The sequence below is a fragment of the Channa argus genome, chromosome 16, assembly GCF_033026475.1.
Source record: "Channa argus isolate prfri chromosome 16, Channa argus male v1.0, whole genome shotgun sequence".
Classification (NCBI taxonomy): Eukaryota; Metazoa; Chordata; class Actinopteri; order Anabantiformes; family Channidae; genus Channa; species Channa argus.
This window is the reverse complement of record NC_090212.1, coordinates 21,930,751-21,949,574: the sequence shown is the minus strand read 5'-3', so window position 1 is coordinate 21,949,574 and position 18,824 is coordinate 21,930,751. Positions and strand designations below refer to the sequence as shown.

The following is an 18,824-nucleotide window of genomic DNA, read 5'->3' as shown; positions in this document are numbered from 1 at the left end:
AGGATTCCTGGCCTGAGTTCACCATGGAATGGAATGTGAAGGGGAAGGATGAGACGAGGAGAAAACCTACATACAGTAACAGGATTTTTACCCTTCTTGGATATTTAAGTTTAAGGAGATTAATTTACTCATGAGCTCAAATGAAACTCAAAAACAAGTCTGTCTCGAACTTCACTGCACTCCAGCGAGGAGCCATGTGACATATAGTCACATAGTCTGTCAGCAGCTACCTGCTACTGTAACTTTCTTTTTTCTTATTTAGCCATTAAAACAGTATTTTGTAAATTGGCTGGACCTGAGCAAACCTTAACCTTAATGACAATGATCAGTCTTTAAACCTTTACATTTGAAAATGTATTATTACTTCAGTGATGAAACATATTTTTCTTTGCAAAATGCTTCACTTTGTTCTTCCTCCTCCGTACAACCGTCACAACTGGCAGGTGTTGAAGACACAGAAAGTGTGTGTGTGTGAGTCGCTGATGGTTTTGTTTTGTGCCTGAAATGAAAAAGCAAGTAGACGGCGTAGGACTCAGCTTTCATCCTTAACTTTGTCTTAAGTTAGACTTTCATAATGTGTTTGCAGAGTCTGAATGTTTTGTCTCGTCGTCATGTTTAAAGACGCCTTTATTGATTTTCAACTTGCACATTTTTGCTTTTAGTTTTGTAGAACATGTAACTGGATGCCTTTAAACATCCCTTTGACTTCATTATATCGCTCTACTTCTACAGATGACCTCACTTGAAAGGAACCTTCAGTTCATACCAGGTCATCTTGTTGCGTACTATGAAGTTTGTAATCGTGGTCAACGGCTAAAGGCTTTTCCACAGAGTTTCTTTCTTTTCTTTGCATTTACAGCAGTTACTGTTTGCACACAGTGGTTTTTATGCTAATGCTTGATAGGAGTCAGCTTTGACTGAATTTCTTACAGTAACGTTGGAAGGTGGTACGAAACACTTAATGCATGTTTATCCCAGTGCTCCTGCTGCAGCGTTCTCTGCAGGTGGAAGTGTTCCTGAAAGGTCAGTAGGTCTGAGGAGGCCTGTGAATAAAATCCCAAATTACTTGATCTCTAAAGAGATGCATGTGTATCAGAGACCTAAATAAACAGCTGCAGGTCTGCGTCCTCAGAAAGGTTTAATGTAAAGATTGAAATGGCCTGTGTGCGTGTGTCAGTGCTTAGCTTAGTAGGGACACGATGGCAGAGTGCTGGATGTGTTTTAAGTGGCATCCAAACTACAGTTCCAGTGTGCGTGTGCATACGCTATGTGTGTGTGTTGTTCCTAAAATAACCTGTCCAACTGTTGTCACCCCTCCTTTCCCCAACACTAACACCCCCTGCAAGAAGCAGGTCACCACACATATTTCCTTAGCCCACATGGCAGCAGTGTGTTTTGAACAGAAGAAGCACTCTGGTTTAACTTTAGACGAACTTTAGTTTGTGGCTTTTATTTTGTGGTATTTGCATTTCAAACACAATGGATTTAAATTTAGGAACTCAGTGACCTAAAAGGTAAGAAACAGCTTGTTTTCTCTGACCTGCTCAGTTTTTTTAGAATTTCGTAAAGATCATTGTCATCAAATGAGTAAAAATTAGTGGGTGGTTAGTTCTTGATAAAATTGAGTAAAGCTTTTTTATTCTTTCAAGAATTTCTTCCATGTACAGTTTGAGTAACAATAAACCCCAGTTAAAAACAAAAAGCAGGAATTTACTGAAACTTGTACAGTAATTCTGTTTTAGTTTGTAGAATGTGAGGATGTGACACCATGGAAGCTGTTTCAAGCAGGTTGATAAATCGTTTTGTAGTATTTCGGCTGCCACACCCTTTATACAGATCCCACACATTATACTGCGGCTCCTTATTCACACTGGTTGTAGGTCAGTATTCATACACTGCTGGGCCAAAAAAGTCTCACCCTCTCATATTTTGTTGGACTCATTTTAGCTTAGATTACAGCAGCACTGATTCAATGCGGCATTGTTTCCATGACCTTGTGCAATGGCACAACACTTATTTCCACCCAGAGCTGCATTAATTTTCACCAGAATCATGTATTGATGAACGGGAAGTCGAACCACTACGCAGCATGTTCCAAAAATCCTCACTGTGGTTAAGCTCTGGACATGTCTCATGATCCCTGACGCACTCTCTGACAATGTGAGCATTTTGTATCCTCACTTTAAAATATGCCCATGACATGAGCTGAAAACAAAATCCATTGATGGAAAAACTTGTTAGGGTTGAGTGACTTTCATTTCTGCAGTAATGATCATATTAAGAGCTTTTACCTATTTTCTTAGTCCAATCCAGAATTGGACTTTTGTTTGATTATGCAGCAGGTCGGCTGTTGACAATTTTATTGATCGGTACAAAGAAAGATGTCTGCTATAGGAAAACGGGTATTAAACCTAGAAGTTGAAATCTGTTTTTAACTCTGGAAATATTTCTGAGGTTATATTCAGCCATTTATGTGCTTTTAGCAACATTCATCACATTTGACTGTTTTAAGATGTTGCTGCTCCTCTGTGAACTGTGGTAATGCAGCAGATCTTTCCTCCCTGAACAACAACGTTCATGTGAGAAAAGAAACATGTTGAGCAAGGTTCACATTTTTTCACGTCTCTGAGTTGCTCTGTGGTTCCAACAGTTGTTCAAATGTCCCGCAGCACAGAAACCACTGCACAGTTCCGATAAGCTGCTCCGAACACAACCTCATACTAAAGGCAGAGTTTGGAGTCTTTTTGCAGAAGCTACCACTTTGAAAAAAAAATAACTGTAACAAGTCTTTGTATCGCAGCAGCGGGTCTCGGCCGTCTTTGAAGCCACTTAATTTGAATACTCCAGAGGGAGAAAGAGCACAGAGTATTTGATCTCCAAGGTGAAACATGTTACGCTGATGGGCTGAAGTGGGGGTGTTGAAGGTTATTAGATTGTATGGGTGTGGATGAGGCCGAGCTGTCGTAGGTGGTTTGAACGCGGCCTCTCTGAAGCCCTTGATGTTGGGGGTGATGAGGGTGAGCTAGGATTGGAGCTGAAGCTCAAGTCGACTTGCTTCAGATTGATTTTAGGCAATTAGAAACCCTGCTGGATGTTTGGGCTCTGTGAATGACGGCTCATGTCTTGACGCTACGTGACTAGCATGTGAAAATGTGTGAGTAATCAAGGTATTGGGGTGTGTGATATAGAAATGTGCGATTAGATTAAAAGTAAACCGCAGTAAATGTGTACACACACACACACACAGAAGAAACATAAGATGTGTCATTTCACACACACATGCTCAGAGCAAACAAGCCTTTCAAAGTAAATCATTGTGCGTCATAACTGAAGGTGCTAAAAATGGCCTTAGGTTTGAGCTCCTTTACATTTAGCATTATGGTGGGTCATCTACCGTGGACAGTAATGTGCAACATGGCAATAATGTAATAACACCGGTAAAGCTCTGTAACGTTGCAGCTGGTAACAGTGGGAATGATTCCAACTCTTTTAAGTAACTAAGTAGTTTGGGATTTTCTTAACTAAGCCTCTGAGGATATGTCATAATTTAATTTTACGTTTTACTTGTAATTAGAATCTGCCCAACAACGAGTAGCTATAGCTGTCTGACAAAGGTTATAAGCATTTTGTCAAGTCTGTCATATTGAAATCACAGTTTTTGGGATGTTGTGACTCAAGACTACTATTCTACTGAAGTCATATATAAGTTTTATTTAACAAAATGAATTAAATGAATGACATTAGCACCACACTTAAGCTTCTTTCACACTTGAACTCTGGCCAATGTTAGCAGAATTCAGCCTCAGACATTGTCTGGAGTGACCTTTCAGACATGTGACACACAGTGGGAGATCAGCTGATTGAGAAGCATACACTCATCTGAAAATCCGCTTGATTTGCGAGTGTGATCAGCGATCACAAGAGGCACAGTCTGATGTTAAACTGTTGTATTTACAGAACATCAGAGCTGTGCATCTAATATACAAAGGTTCACTCAGTCGATCACAACCCCAGTTGAGTGATGGAAACATCACCAACATGCACAGGCTCACACACATTATACACACATTGCATAAGGGGACTCAGAGGATAAAGTCCAGATAATGCCGTCAACCTTTTACTTGGAATTTGCTTTCAACTCCTAAAAAAAGTCAGGATAATGTCAGAATTCTAGTGCGTGTCTGAAAGGGGCTCTAGTCTGTTGGGAATGTCAGCAAGCTTTCAGGCCTAACAGGTGTCAATGTGCCAAAAAAGGAAAATGTCCTAAAGCTTTTCAGCAAGGTCATTCACTTCTTCACTCGCTGTGTCACTGTTGACAAGTGCACCTCACTGTTTGTAGACACATTTGAAAAATTGTGCACAAGGCTCAAGAAAGAAAAATGAACCCAAGTACACACACACACACACACACACACACACACACACACACACACACACAAAACAGGGTCTCATTAGCTCCCAGTCAGACTGGACTGATGATTTTCTAACTAATTACTTCAGATGGAGGCGACAGACTTGGTGTTAATGCAGTGAGATGGGCCCTCTGTTGAGTGAGTGTGTGTGTGTGTGTTTGAAAGCTGTGTGTAACTCATTGAAGCATCTGAAAGACACTGTTGACATTTTCACCACAGTTTTAGAACGAACCGACACTTTGATGATGAAACTGTGTGTGTGTGTATATGTTTGTGTGTGGTTAACAGGACTGTGCATGTTTTGGGTGATTTGTATGTATTATCTGGTGTTTGCACAGTGTGTATGTGTCTGTGTGGTACCTGTGCCCCCTCTCACTGGATTCCTTTTGAGATGGTTTTTGATCCCAGTGGGGCATTTTCGAGCAGGCAGAATCTAAGTTGTGTGTTCAGTTGTGAGATAAATGTGGGGCATAAAGCGCACGCACACACACACACACACACACACACACACACACACACACACACTACGGCAGATATCTTCATTGAGAGAGACTTGACAGACTCTCAATAACGTCTTCATAGACTTGTCTAGAAGTTCAGGTGAAATGCACATCCATGATGCGGTGGGTTAGTTTCATACATTTTCATAGTTTCAAGACCTTTTTCATGCTGCTCGCTAAAATGTTAGCAATACTTGTACATGCTGTTGGCCAACACTAATCCTTAACACAAACGGCCTGAAAGTACAAAGATATTTACTACATATAGTCCAATTTCCATGACACCTGTGTACTTAATACTGCAAACTTACAGGTGATGTGAAAATCCCTGTGTGCTCTTCAGTTGTCCATGTATCTGAATATATGTACCTACATTGACAACATGGCTGCAGCTTCTCTTACAGTAGTGACAAATTTATTTTGGAACCCTGCTCAGCAGGTCACACTGTTAGCCAAGCTGGCAGCGTGTGTGACCTACATTTTCACATGCGGGGAGGTGTTTAAATCTGGGCAGCAGCAGAGCAGGAGGCCTTATGTTGTGCTGGCAGGTCACCATGGAGCAGCACAGTGACTCAGCGGCCAGAGGTGGATGTAAAGTATCTGTTGAGGGTTTGAAGCCAGATAACCTACTTTCTTAAAGGTCATCTAATTTTAGTTTGCTAACATGTGAAATACGCTTCTTATTAATATTGTACTCATTTACTTGCTCACGTGACACTGAATGTAAATGTAATGTTTTGTAACAATGGGATTATTTCAGTATAGAATGTAGAGATATGACAGGGGAACAGCCAGCTGAGAAATGATGAAGGTAAAACAAAACAAGGTTAGTTAATGTTTAGCACACAGCGGGAGATCACCTGATTGAGAAGCATACACACTGATCTGAAAGTCCGTTCGTGTGATCCGCAGACACAGGAGGCACAATTTGATATAAAACTCAATCTGTGGGAAACTGTGTGTTATTTACAGCACATCAGAGCTGTGCATCTAATGTGAAAAGCTTCACTCACTCACTCAACTACAACTACGGTTGCGTGATCATCATCATTAACAGGGCTGCTGCCATATCCTAGAAAAATGAGGATAATGTCAGAATTCCAGTTCATATCTGGAGATAAAGTAAGAAAGTTTAGTGGGAATCAAGTGAAGTTACTTTAACCTGTGAACGGGTAACATGAAGTTTGCACTAAAACATGAAGGTGGGTGCTGAGACCAGAGTGGACTAACTAAACTCACTGACTCTAAATATCCATAAGCTAAGCACATGAACACAAAGCCCTGCAGAGAAAGAGAGTCACTATGGCTTCAGATCATCAAACAGGGCGGCAGGAGGCAAACAAAAGACAAAGCCGAGGTCGCCAAAAGGATCGGATTGATCATCGCTGGTGTGATTGTAGTAATGCAAAACACTGTGTAACTGAGACGTCCCAGCAGACACATATTGGTCATCAGTGGTCAATGTGATGCAGTTGTATCAGGCTGAGGAGAGAAACTGAACTAAGAAATAGGCAAAGCTGAGTGTACGAGAAAGTGTGTGTGTGTGAGGGAGAGAGAGAACTGACTGAAGGCTTAATATGTGTGTGTGTGTAAACCAACGAGACCAAAGAACAAAACAGAAACAAAATCCAAGATGAGGATCACAACTTCCACATTTAATATGACATAACGTGGAAACAATTCATCACAGTGGTGCTGAACTGACAGTAGCTGCATTTTCCTGGTGCTTTGTTTTTTTGTTTTGTTTTTTTGTTTCCCGGAACTATCCATGGAATAAAGGTTCTAGAGGGAATAGTGAGAAGCATTTCCACAACGAGACCGAAGCTCTGAGACATTTCAGTCTGCTAATGTATCAAAAGTGTGACAGTTAGCAACTGTTTACCTGTGCAACTTCTCTGAAGAAGTACTGTGTGTGGACAGTATTCGACCAATCAGGAACGCTCAATAATAATGGTCCTTATAGTTCCCCGGTTACTGCTTCACCGGGGTATTTTTAGAGGAGAGGCGTGGAACTACGGTCCAGGAACTTAAATAAGGTCCTAGTTTCTACTAAGGTCCCTCGTAAAGAAGAATCTATATTTCCCCAGGTGGAAATGCACCGAATATTTATTTAGTGTATAAGTTTTTCTAACAAGGTGAAAAATGCCTACTTTTACTCTGGTGTCTTTCAACAGCTTCACCAGCAGTAGATGAAAAAAACAAATAAAGCCAAAGAAATGTAGTAATTTGCCAGAAATCCCACAATGAAAGGCAGATGTTTATGGCCATACAGCACAACCCTAGTTTGAATATGATGCAGTTTAGCACTGATACAGTATGATCAGCACTGTGTAGTTGATGGGCCCTGTAGGCTGTAAGCTATGTTATAGAGGTAGAACTTGGTGTAGGATATTTTTGCTTAGTCCTCCCTTGTTGGAGTCAGTCAGTCTGTCTGTGTGGTTTTACTGAATTTCCTTCAGTAATAAGATATTCGCCAGCATTAGCTGCTTTAAGAGGACATCGCTGAGCCCAGACAGGCAGAATGTGTCCTCTGTGTTGGCACAAATAACCATGGAACTGACCCCACATGAAACTGACTCATGTTTAAAACTGGAAATGTGACGTCACACATCTTTATCAGTTCTGCTTTTCCTGCTGTAGAACTGCACATGTTTGTGGTCCCCAGTGGCTCTTATGGATTTACACAGTAGGCATCAGCGGGGGTCTCGATATGTTTCTTTGCTCACTATGGAGTGACATGTCTGTGTGTGTGACTGTAGGACATCTGCGAGGACATCTCGGACCATGTGGAACAGATTCACGCCCTGTTAGAGACCGAGTTCTCCTTGAAACTGCTGTCCTACTCTGTCAACATCATCGTTGACATACGGTGAGTGTCCACGCGATGAGCTAAGACAAGCTTTCATTTTCATCTGGTGCTTCTCGTGCTGTCAGACTGTTATTACAGTGCAGGTGTAGCTTTTGTTTCTCTCAGGTCCATATTTCTTATTATGAAATGTACTGTAGAAATAGTTTGCTGCTTTGCTTTGAATGATTTATAACTGAAATGGAAACAAGACTGTTTTTTTTATTTATGAACTGCTCTATAGGGTTAACAGTACTTTACATCCATGAGAACTAGGATTGTGAATGTGTGGCAATTGATTTACCAATAAATACTGGAAACTAGTAATGTTTTTCTGGTCTTAAGAAATAATATATGGAATGAATACATAAAGCGAAAATACACAGAAAATTACCTGTTAGTTTTTAGACTGGAGACAAGAAAACTCCTCTGTTTGCTGCATATTTAGTTTGTTCTGCTTCCACATCAGTCAGCATTAATAACCGATTTGTTATTATCGAAAAGCTTTGTGGACGAGCTGAGTAGTGTTGTGTCTTGTGTGACGCAGGACGGTGCAGCTGCTGTGGCACCAGCTGAGAGTGTCGGTCCTGGTCTTGAAAGAGCGTCTGCTGCAGGGCCTGCAGGATTCCAACGGAAACTTCACCCGCCAGACCGACATCTTGCAGGCGTTCGGCCAGGAGCAGCACCAGGTAACGCGGGCATTCACACAGCAACATCAAAACGGATGTTGTAATTTAAAAACATGTATTCATTCCTCAGTTGCATGTTTTGATCAGATCATGTTTTGAAAATGGAGATTTTTTCATTGAAAAAGTTGAGCTGACTTTCTTTTTGGAGCTAGTTACATTAACAAAAGGTAAAATAAGTGAACGAACCACCTCGCGTTGTCTCGAATTGATTCATTTTATTTACATCTTTTGGTGTGAAAGCTTTAGTCAAAAACAACATTCGGTATAGTTGGTTTAAATATTTGTCACCAAGCTGATGAAACGAAACACAGCAGCTGTTAAACTGACTCCTCTGCTCCTCTCCAGACTCGACTGGACGCTCTAATGGACGTGGATGACTGCGGTCAGCTAACCATTCGCTGCAGCCAGAACTACTTCTCCTTAGATTGTGGTATCACTGCCTTCGAGTTGAGTGACTACAGCCCCAGTGACGAAACTGAAACCCGTGGAACAGAGCCAGACTGTAAGGACCCCGCCGAGGACCCAGCCCCAGGCCCAAATTCACAACTGGATTTAGTGGAGAGTGAAGCACTCAGCCTGTCAAACCACGAACTCCACAACAGTTTACCAGACCTCACTTCTCCCGGTGACTCAAAAAACCACAACCACTCTCTCTCAACATTACCCACAATGCAGTGCGGTGTGTCTAATCAGAATGAAAGTGTGAAGCGCCCCCTGCAGGGTTTGAGCCACAGCACAGAAGTGTCGCCCACGCAGCCGTCGCTTCCCAAGAGAGCCGCTCTGTTTTCAGACGGAGGGGCCAGGGTGGATGACTCAAGAGGAGGTCTGGGAAAGGTTAGCCCGCTCCCTGGGCTCAAGTTCCAGGCTGAGCTCAGCCGAAGCACTCCATCTCTCATGGATCCCCCAGACCGCTCCAAGTTCTGGTTGGAGCTTGACTCAGTTTATCCAGAACATGTTTCACAGTCCTACGAGAGCCTTCAGGTTTGTCCTGCTTTGACTTGGACTTTGTTATATTAGTATTAATCATTTTTTAAATCGATCATGTTTGCTCAAATCAAATCATAGTCTGAACAGTTTGAGTTTTATCACTTTTAGTTTTATTATTTTTTTCGTTCAACATCTGATTGTGAGAAAAACATTTCATTTCTTTTTGGTTTAGATCAAACAAGTAGTGAGGTGATTGCTAAAACATCACAGAGCTCAGTTAGAAGATGCAGAGTGACCACAAAGGGAACCAAAAATGAGCGTGAACAATTAAAAAGAGACACACCAAGACCTAATTTAGTTAGTGTTCCTTCTACGTTTCTTACACACAGAGTTAAAACAATGCAACGTGATGCCTATAATATAAACCTACAGAAATGTTAAATTATTCACGAGACTGGTGGTTTCTGTTTGGAGGGAGGTTGAGGATATAATGACAAGCTTGGAAGTGGAAATTTCCAGTGAGGTGAAAAGGTTTTTTAAGAGAAAAAAAACTTCTCGTGTTGCTCTTAGGCCAAGGTTGTTTGGTGAGCACTTGTTCATGTGGGGTTTCAGTCTCCTGCCTTAGGTAACAGTAGATCCACTTGTGCCCTAACTCTGCATATTGACTTTATTTACATCTTTATAACAGGACCACATATACATATTCGTATTTGTTGTACAGTGAGATTGTTGCTGTTTGTTTTGGAAAATTTGCATAAATGATTTAATGATTAAAAGGAAAGTACAGAAGTGTATTGTCTCAGTGGGGAAGGCTTTCTGTATAAAACCACGGCTCAGATGAGCTGCAGGCTTGCTAGAGGCAAGATTAGGCCCATTTGTCTCTGCTGGATTTCTAAGTCTCCGTATAGACACTGTATGCCTTTTTAAAAAATATGTAATCGAACTGAGGTTGTTTTTGTGTGGTGAGGATTTGTTTGTCTCCTCAAATATGTTGCTTTTAGCTCAAATTCCCTTTGACTAAACAGGCCATGAACGGGCGAAACCTCCAGGCAAACTGTGTGAGCTCCAAACAGGAAGAATGCTCAGAGGGGAGAGATCACAGAGCGCTGACCGACCAGAGGAGCTCATCGGGGGCCAGACTGACCGTCAGCACCACCCTTCCTCTCCAGGACCCTGTGTCCACCAATGAAATATCCAAACAAATGGACAGGACACAGAAGAAGACACATGCAGACAGTGAAGGGGACTCTGAGTCCTCGTTGCCTTCCCCCATGAGGGAGCAGCTCCTTTCCTCAGATGTGGAGGCGTCTGGAGAGGAGTCAGACCCCCCACCGCCTCCCGGCAAGACAGCGTTGTGGATCGTGAAGCACCAGGCTCAGAAGGTGAAGGTTTATTACTTTTGTTGAGTGGAGTCTGTGCTAACACAGTGTTTGTGAAGGAGTGTGAGGCAGATACAGGTTGAGAAAAAGTGACCCCATCAGATGAAGTAGCATTCAGCTACAGGTGAATGTAGCTGAATGCATGCAGCTGAAATTCTAAAATCAGTGAAGACGCTGCTGTTTTTCTTTGAGGTTTTGAAGCAGTAGCTGGCCAATATTTTATCCTCAAATCAAGGACCATGCATTTATCCACAGCGTTTCTTAAGTTACTTAAAAATGCCTTTACAAAAACTCCCAAATCCTCCACAACCACTGGCATCGTATCTTGGGTTTGACACAAAGGAAGAGACTTTGCAGCTGAACAGGCAGGCAGCATCAGATTTAGTAGTTCACCAGCGTCAGTGTACGCTCACGAAGCAGATGGCGGCGATGCTTATTCTCACCCTCCATGTGCAATGTGCTTCGTTTCCTGTCTGGATCCCTTCTGATATCCTCTGTTCTTCTCCAGATGGGGGTCGAGGTGTCAACAAAAGCCAGTCCAGACAGGGAGCACTGGTACGGGTCAGATGAGTTCTTGGCTCTACCGTCTCAGCTGCGTAAGACGGAGATACTCGCTCTGAAACTGGAAAGTCTGGCTCAGTCCATCCCACTGGTTAGTCGATTGTTTTTATTTTTTCTTCCTCTGGTCACTAACTTATGAAAACATAATCATGTGCAGAATTTGAACCCGAGTTAAACATATTTGTTGGTAACTTCCACCCTCCAGAAGCCTGGGGACTCCACCCAGGAGGGTCTGCAGGATGTGGATGACTGGGATCTGACAGAGCTTAACCCAGAATGGGACATAGGAGAGAGCGGGGACAATGTGAGCAGTTTCGGGGAGAGTGGGGATGACGTCCCTTCCCCTCTGCCACCGCTGGTATAAAACAGCATGTTTTATTTGTTCATAATTGGCTCTTTATATATGCTGACATGCGCTTGTTGATCCAAAATATATTCTGTTCCCTTAGCTTCCTTACAGACGAAACCTGGTCAGCCGCTTTAGCTCCACCTCCTACAGTGACAATGCACCTTCATCGGACGAAAGCATTGAGACGGGCCTGCTAAGTGACCTCCAGTCCGAAGAGGACGAGGGTCGGAGGTCTGCGGACCACCGCTTTGAGCTGACAGCGCCCCCGGTGAATGGTGGAGGTTCATCTCTGGTGCAACAGCTGCTAGAGGACATTCGCAGTCAGGACAAAGACCATGATATCTGGGAGAAGATAGAGGTATATACGGTTTGTCTTTGCCTGAACTCGTCCCTCTGTTTCTCACATTCCTGGCTTGTTTCTTTTTTCCTTTCCTCTACAAAATTAATTAGGAAACATATTAGTGCAGGTAGTTTTCCCGAAAGGATCATTTTCCTTCATAAAAGTGTAATAATAACGTTAGTGGACAATGTCTCAATTTCAGCTGCAAGTGGAGCTTCTGCAAAAAATGTTGCTGGAAACCCAAATTAGACTGACATGCTCGTTTGCTCCTTGTACTGTGAGTGATTAGTTCTTTTCGTAGATTTTACATACTAGAGGGGAATTTCCACATTTTCTTGAATGTCAGAAAGACCAACAACCAAAGAAACAAACACAGCATTTGTTTTTTTCATCCCCAGGTCAATTATTGGCAGTGACAGGAGCAATTTCACACCCAAAACATTCAACATAATTGGATTTTTGCTTACAAGTAATCCTTTGTAGAATAGTGAAACAATGCAAAATGAGGTTTTTGCTAGATGAGATTAGAAACGTGTTAGTAGTATCACACACACTGATCACCATCTGCTGTTGTTGGCCTAATCGTTTCACTCAGCACTATTGCCGTTTGCAAATTGGAGCCTGTAGAATAAAGCTACTCATTTATTTATCAAAGTGCATTATTCACCCCACACACACAGCAAGGTGCTGTTCTGGCTCGATCGACTCAAGTCTCAAGTGGTCCGAGAGGTGGCAGTGAAAATCTCCCCCTTCACTCCTTGGTGTTAGAACAGGATGCAGCCATTGTTGTCTTTAGCAGAATCAGCACCAGGTCACTGTGGCTTCATGTGCCATTTTGCTTTATTAATTCTCTTGGCATGTTCACATCATATGAGATGTGAATAGTTGTGGTGCGTATGATTAGCCTCTGAATTTTTCACTTCCTCATTTCTCATTTGAACTTACATGCACTTGTTGGCATTTTTTATTGTTTTCAACTAATTCTGAACTGGAACGTTCCCATTGAGCCGGATGTACCAGGCATTTTGAAATCTAGGCTTGCAAGCACAAACAGCGAGCACGCAATCAGCTGGACCTGGGATATGGGCACCAGAATTTGAACCATGAATGTTGAACCACGGACCATGAATGTTGAAAGTTGAACCAAAGCCACCACAACACTGCCCCTCTTCTGCCTTCACTGCTGAGTTTATGGATTGGAGGGCTGGTATCGGATCATCCCATGGCCCCATTAATTCTCCACCTCACTTCTAAAGGTCACATTTGATTGGCAGGCCGATTATTGATGAGGCAGCCCTGTGAACTAATCAGTCATATCTGTCATATCGAATATGGTGAAATGTCAATAGCTCTGGGGACTTGTTCTTCTCACGGCTGCTTGTTAAATTAGTGCTATTAAGAAGCTCTGCCGTTCCTCATGTTTTTATTGTTTTTTTATTCAGGTTTATTTCACTGTCTCTAATATTCTAATCCCTGTAAAGTTCAAGTTTCCCCTCAGCAATCAGTGAAGTTCAGCGTATCTGCCTTATCTGGTGTTAGCGGGGGTCTGGAGCCCACAGACCATAAAAAGATCATCAGTGATGATGGTCAGGATACTTTAGGATTAATTTGTGAATTAAAGTCTTGGCCATGTGAGGGGACGTCCTTGGAGCTGGGGATCAGTGACCCAGGAGGTTGATCTGTGTCCTCCATATTCCCCAAATCAAATGAGATCGGCTGCATTAATATTCATAATTAATGAGGATTTGACTGATGAAATGTCAGAGTTGTCCCCTGCTCTTTCTTACTAACCCTGTTCCTTTGTGTTTTCGAGCACTCTGATGAGTCTGGGGTCTTCTTTGTTTAAAAAGTAGTGCCACAAATCTTTTTGCACAATAATGGTTATTGTTACTGGCAGATTTACCAAAGCATTAAGAGTAGAAACAGCGGGAAACAACAAGCCTGGTTCTGTTAAATGGAGTGAATGCACTTGCTGAAATCAGACAGCTGAATGTGCTGAAGATGCAGGTAACTACAGTTTGTAGCTGAGTCACATTCATGTCCACACATCATGTGCACTCATGCTATGGTGAAAAGCTCATGTTCATGTTGGCTACTTGGTTGAGTCGAGCGAAATATTGAGTTAGCAGACTGTCTTCATTTCCATCTTCTCAGTGTCAGGCCGATGAAGTTTCTGCAGAAGTTGAAATTCTGTGCTTTTAGTTCAGTTTGTGGAAAGAGTTGAAATGCACGTTAAAAATAAAGGACCACAATTCATTTTTATTTTCAGTGCAAGATTATATCAACCAGTATTTACCGTCTTCACTGACACAGACAATAATGAAAAGACTGCATCAGTCAAAGCTCAGCTTTGGGGAGTGAAGAGATATGGGATAAGACAAGGAGACAGAGAAAAAGAAATGAAGGAGATGGAGAGATGATATTATGTCCCTGTGCTGTTCAACACAAACAAAAGCTGATCACATTCAGACAATGTAGGCCCCAGAATCACACCTCTCTCTTTTGGCTAATCAGAAACTCGCTTTACATGTTTTGTTTGAACTATGACACACGGAAAGAGCAAATTAAGAGATCGATAAAGGAATAAAATACTAATCTTTATCTTTACAGCCAGATTAAGGCATATGAGGCAGTTATACCTTAAACCTGCTTTGCCTTTCTCTTACTGCCATAGAACATGACTAACTTAGTTTTTGAGAGTTTTTACAACTAGCACAAACCTTACGTAATTACATAAAGTCATATTATAGCCTTCATATATATTATTATATAGTATGTTTTTGTAAGTGTATGTACTGTTGTAGGAATGTCCCTGTGGCGATACAGGTAACGGGCATCTGCTCTGATCCTGCCTTTGTGTACTTGTAAAACTTTGATACTTTGCTTGATACCACATGGAAAAATATACGTGGTTTACTTAAGATAATTGATAAGGACAAAAGTAGCGCAGACTGCAAGCTCTGCTGTGCCTAAGTAAGGTAATAACAGTCATAGTCATGTTTCTCAAGAATATTTTAAAAACGTTCAATATTATGCAGCTCATATCGGCAACAGCATATGTTATATATATATAGTAACTAGAACATTAGCTGAAGTTCTTTTTGGTTTCCAGAGTTATTTTACCTTCATATTCCTGCGTGGACCACACGCTAAATCTGTGCTTTCTTCCTCTGTTTTGAAAGTTGCTTTATGTATTAAACACCCGTTGCCCCCATATTTGTTTTGGCAGAAGAATGGATTTTAATGTCCAGCAACATATACTAGAAGCAAAACAGTTTAGTACTTGTCCTGGTCCTCGGTATGTGGGAAAGTAAGTCCTACAGTATCAGGACATCCTTAAGTTTGTGTGCTGTTTGAGACATATGTTTTTTTTCATTGAAATACAAAATTAAAGCAAGTTCATTGTTGGACCTCTGTATTTCTAAAAACCTGCCAGTAAGTGTTGAACACACTTTTTCTCAAGATATGTTTATTAAGATGCACAAGAAGCTGCGTTCATACGTTCTTCATTTCAACACACATAAAATATCCCAATACAGTATTCATCACCTTTAGTCACTAACCTTTTCATCTGTAGGAACCTACACGATTTAGTACACGGCACTGAAAGCAGCTGCAGGAACACATCTGGAAACCACCAACATCAGAAAATGTGTTTCCCCAGTAAAAGCAGCATCTCTGATTAGTCGGGTGCTTCTAGAAATTTAGCCCTGACCCTCACGACATGCCCTGAACACCTCACACACACTAAGCATCTATAATCCGCAGCATGCTCAGGGCCTGGTGAGGCTCCTGCTGAATCATTCAAACCCCTCCTGGCATGGATTCAGCTCATGTGGTTCATGTGGTCTTTCCATCAAAAAAAAAAACAGAAAAAAACCCTGAAAAATACTAAAATGTTAAGGATTTAGTATTTGAAGTTGATGTAAATTTAGACACAGGTTACAGGACTGAGACTGTTTATAAATTACTGTTTTGTAAAATATATAAGTCCAGAAGATTAGGGATTCATAAATTTATACTAGCAGACCCCCAAATCCTGAAATATAAAGCAAAATGCACAAAAAAACTGTCAGGATTTATGCTCTGCTGTCTCATACACATGACACCTTGTGTTAAACACACACACACACAAACTCACACACACACACACACACACACACTCTTGCTCCTCTTTGCTCCCGGGTAATTAGCTGATTAGCTGCTTAATTAGCAGCATGTAATCATGGCGATGGATGAGCTGCCTAATTGAGGAAGTGAAGAGAGGAGAAGAGTCTTCTCAGTGTAGAGGATGACATTCTGTCTCTGCACCGAGAGTCTCTGCTGAATACAACAGAGTCGAATGAAATAGAATGAGAGATCATCCGTCCAGGGAAGAGACTCAGGAAAGATCACAGTTAGTGCAGAAATGAATCAAACCCAGGAGCAGAACAGAATATAATCTGTCCAGGAACTCGTAGATGAAAAGGAATTGGTTGTGTTTGTTGTTGGAGTTGAGTATATTTGATTAGAGTTGAGATGAAGTGAGTAGAATTTAATAGAATTTCATATCTGAACTTTATAGGAGAGCGAATCCGTAGAATGGATCAGGATGGAAGCAGACATTAGTTTTCACCCAGGTTCATTTTCAGACCACTGTTTTCTGCTGGGACGAGCCCCAGAAGTGAATCGTCATCAAAGTGATGAGCTTTGCTGGGGTCAACATCTTTGTGAAACAGTAGTGAGCTAGAAATTGTTATGATCTACAACAGAACACACAATAATGTCCACGTTCTTCGTCATCCAGGTATGATTATGCTGCCATATTTAACATATAAAGTCCACTGTAACTGAAAATGTGTGTGTCCTGTTCATCCAACACATGGATGTATCAACATTCCCGTAAACATGAAGTGTTCCTTGAATTTCAGCTAGTTTCTCTGGCTAAAATGAACCCAGTCCCTTCCAAACGTTTTCTTATGAACTTCATGTGTCTTAAAGTACAATCAGCAACATTAGTTTTGTTTTGACCTTCCCCCCTTTGTTAGACCTTTACTTTTCCTTTCTCATTTCTTCCTGCTGCCTTTGCTGTTGGACATGAATATTTTATCCACCGCTTTATCTTCTCCTCTCTTTCACCGTCTAGACTCTGTTGTTTTGACCTTGACCTCCTCATTTGTAATGTTGGGACGGATCCTTTCTTAATTCGCGTCTGCGTCACGTAAATCTGTGCCTTGTTTCATGCAAGTTTATGAGACTGACGCAGGAAATGTACAAGCACAGAAATAGAAAGTTCCTTGTTGCTCTGTGTGGAATATGGCTCCTGAAGTGCACTGAAGCAAACAGAAAATAAAGAAAAGCCAGCAGAGAAACAGTCCATCAGTTAGATAAGTGTCCTACATGTCATGTGATCACATCGTATGTGCTGTCTGGCGCTGGTGTTGGCGTCCTCAGTGTGAGGCGTCTGTGTGTTTGGCGGCTCTGCGGCACGCCAGCCTATCTGCAAGCAGTGGGAGACAGACAGACAACAGAGTCGCATCAACACTCATCTGATTGGCCCAGTGGGAGGGCGGGGACGCCCACCGACAGCAGAGAGGACAGAAAAATAAGAAAGAGATGGAGGAGGAGGAGGAGGAGGGGTGTTGTTTGTGTTTCTATAGATAAACAGGTTAAGGAGGAGGTAAAGGTAAAGCTGACTGACTGCAAGGTGAGAGAGAGATGTGGAAAGTAAATTAGTTTTTGCTTGTATAGTGGAGTCCACACACCTGAGTTCAGCAAAAATACGTAAAGTCTCCAAAAATCTCGTGATGTCAGTATTCGTTGAAAATTTAAAGAACTTAGTTTTCTGATGTGTTGGCAGCTGGTTTTAGTGTTACCATGGCAGCCAATGGTCTTCAGTGGGTACGTCCTACCCACTGGTAGATGATTGCCCATTGATGCGAGTGGACGTTCTGTGACCTCTAACGATCAACAAGTCCTCCAACCTTCATGTCTCCATGCTCTCATACGATCAACAGCACCATTTGTTGATCGATTTCCCCACATGTAGAGAGGCAGACACATCTTTTGCTTCCAAGCACCGAAATAGGGTGGAACCTGTTTTGAATGAATAAAATGAATTATTATTATTATTATTATTATTATTACAATGGACCCAAAATGGCAGCTGGCATACATTCTTTTTTTTTAAATGTCAGAATTCTGGACTACAGCTGTGCAAGCACCTTGGTTTGGTTTCGGCACAAAGACATTAGGGTCCAGGCACTAAACGAAGATAGTTTGAGTTAATAAAATGTTTTGGTATGAAAAGAAAAATCACTGTTTGTACTTTCTCTGATGTGCATCACATGACTTTCACAGTAACAGCAATAGCAGTAGTTTAAAACTGGTCTCCTGTGGAATTGTCCTCGGTTTTGTTGACCCCTCCCTCCACAACAATTGTTGACCCGCCAAACACTGATGTGTTTTGATGGGTTTTCGCGTCCTAATGGACTGAATTTAATAATGAGGTGACTTTCATGTTTTGGCCACCGCATTTAAAATGAGTGAGGGGGCCACAACATATCGACCATCCCAGAATGTACTGCACTCCAAAGCAACTCCAGCACCTACTATGACGTCTGTAATAAACACAGTAGAATTATCACTTTTCCGACAGTTTCATCTTAAAAGCTGAGAAAGTATAACGTCGTAAAAGTAGAATTTGTGGCAGAGCTGCTGTATTGTCTCTGTAGAGTTGTACCTAATAAAGTGGCCTATGAATGTTTCATCGTTTTTTTTTTTTTTACAATAAAATCTTGCAACATTTAATACACAGTGTGCAGCGATCTAGTTTATGTATTT

At 41.7% G+C, this 18,824-nt stretch overlaps 1 protein-coding gene across 5 annotated transcripts in view; it reads left to right on the top strand.

Moving 5' to 3' along the window:
• The window catches only part of akap6 (A kinase (PRKA) anchor protein 6), a 184,307-nt gene that overhangs the window by 29,973 nt on the left and 135,510 nt on the right, over positions 1 to 18,824 (top strand). For all 5 annotated transcript variants that reach the window (XM_067478824.1, XM_067478827.1, XM_067478823.1 and 2 more), the window contains 7 exons: positions 7,672 to 7,781; positions 8,305 to 8,446; positions 8,792 to 9,427; positions 10,399 to 10,755; positions 11,261 to 11,404; positions 11,519 to 11,671; positions 11,763 to 12,020. In XM_067478824.1, coding sequence (XP_067334925.1) covers positions 7,672 to 7,781; positions 8,305 to 8,446; positions 8,792 to 9,427; positions 10,399 to 10,755; positions 11,261 to 11,404; positions 11,519 to 11,671; positions 11,763 to 12,020 — 1,800 coding nt within the window. The remainder of the gene's footprint in view (positions 1 to 7,671; positions 7,782 to 8,304; positions 8,447 to 8,791; positions 9,428 to 10,398; positions 10,756 to 11,260; positions 11,405 to 11,518; positions 11,672 to 11,762; positions 12,021 to 18,824) is intronic.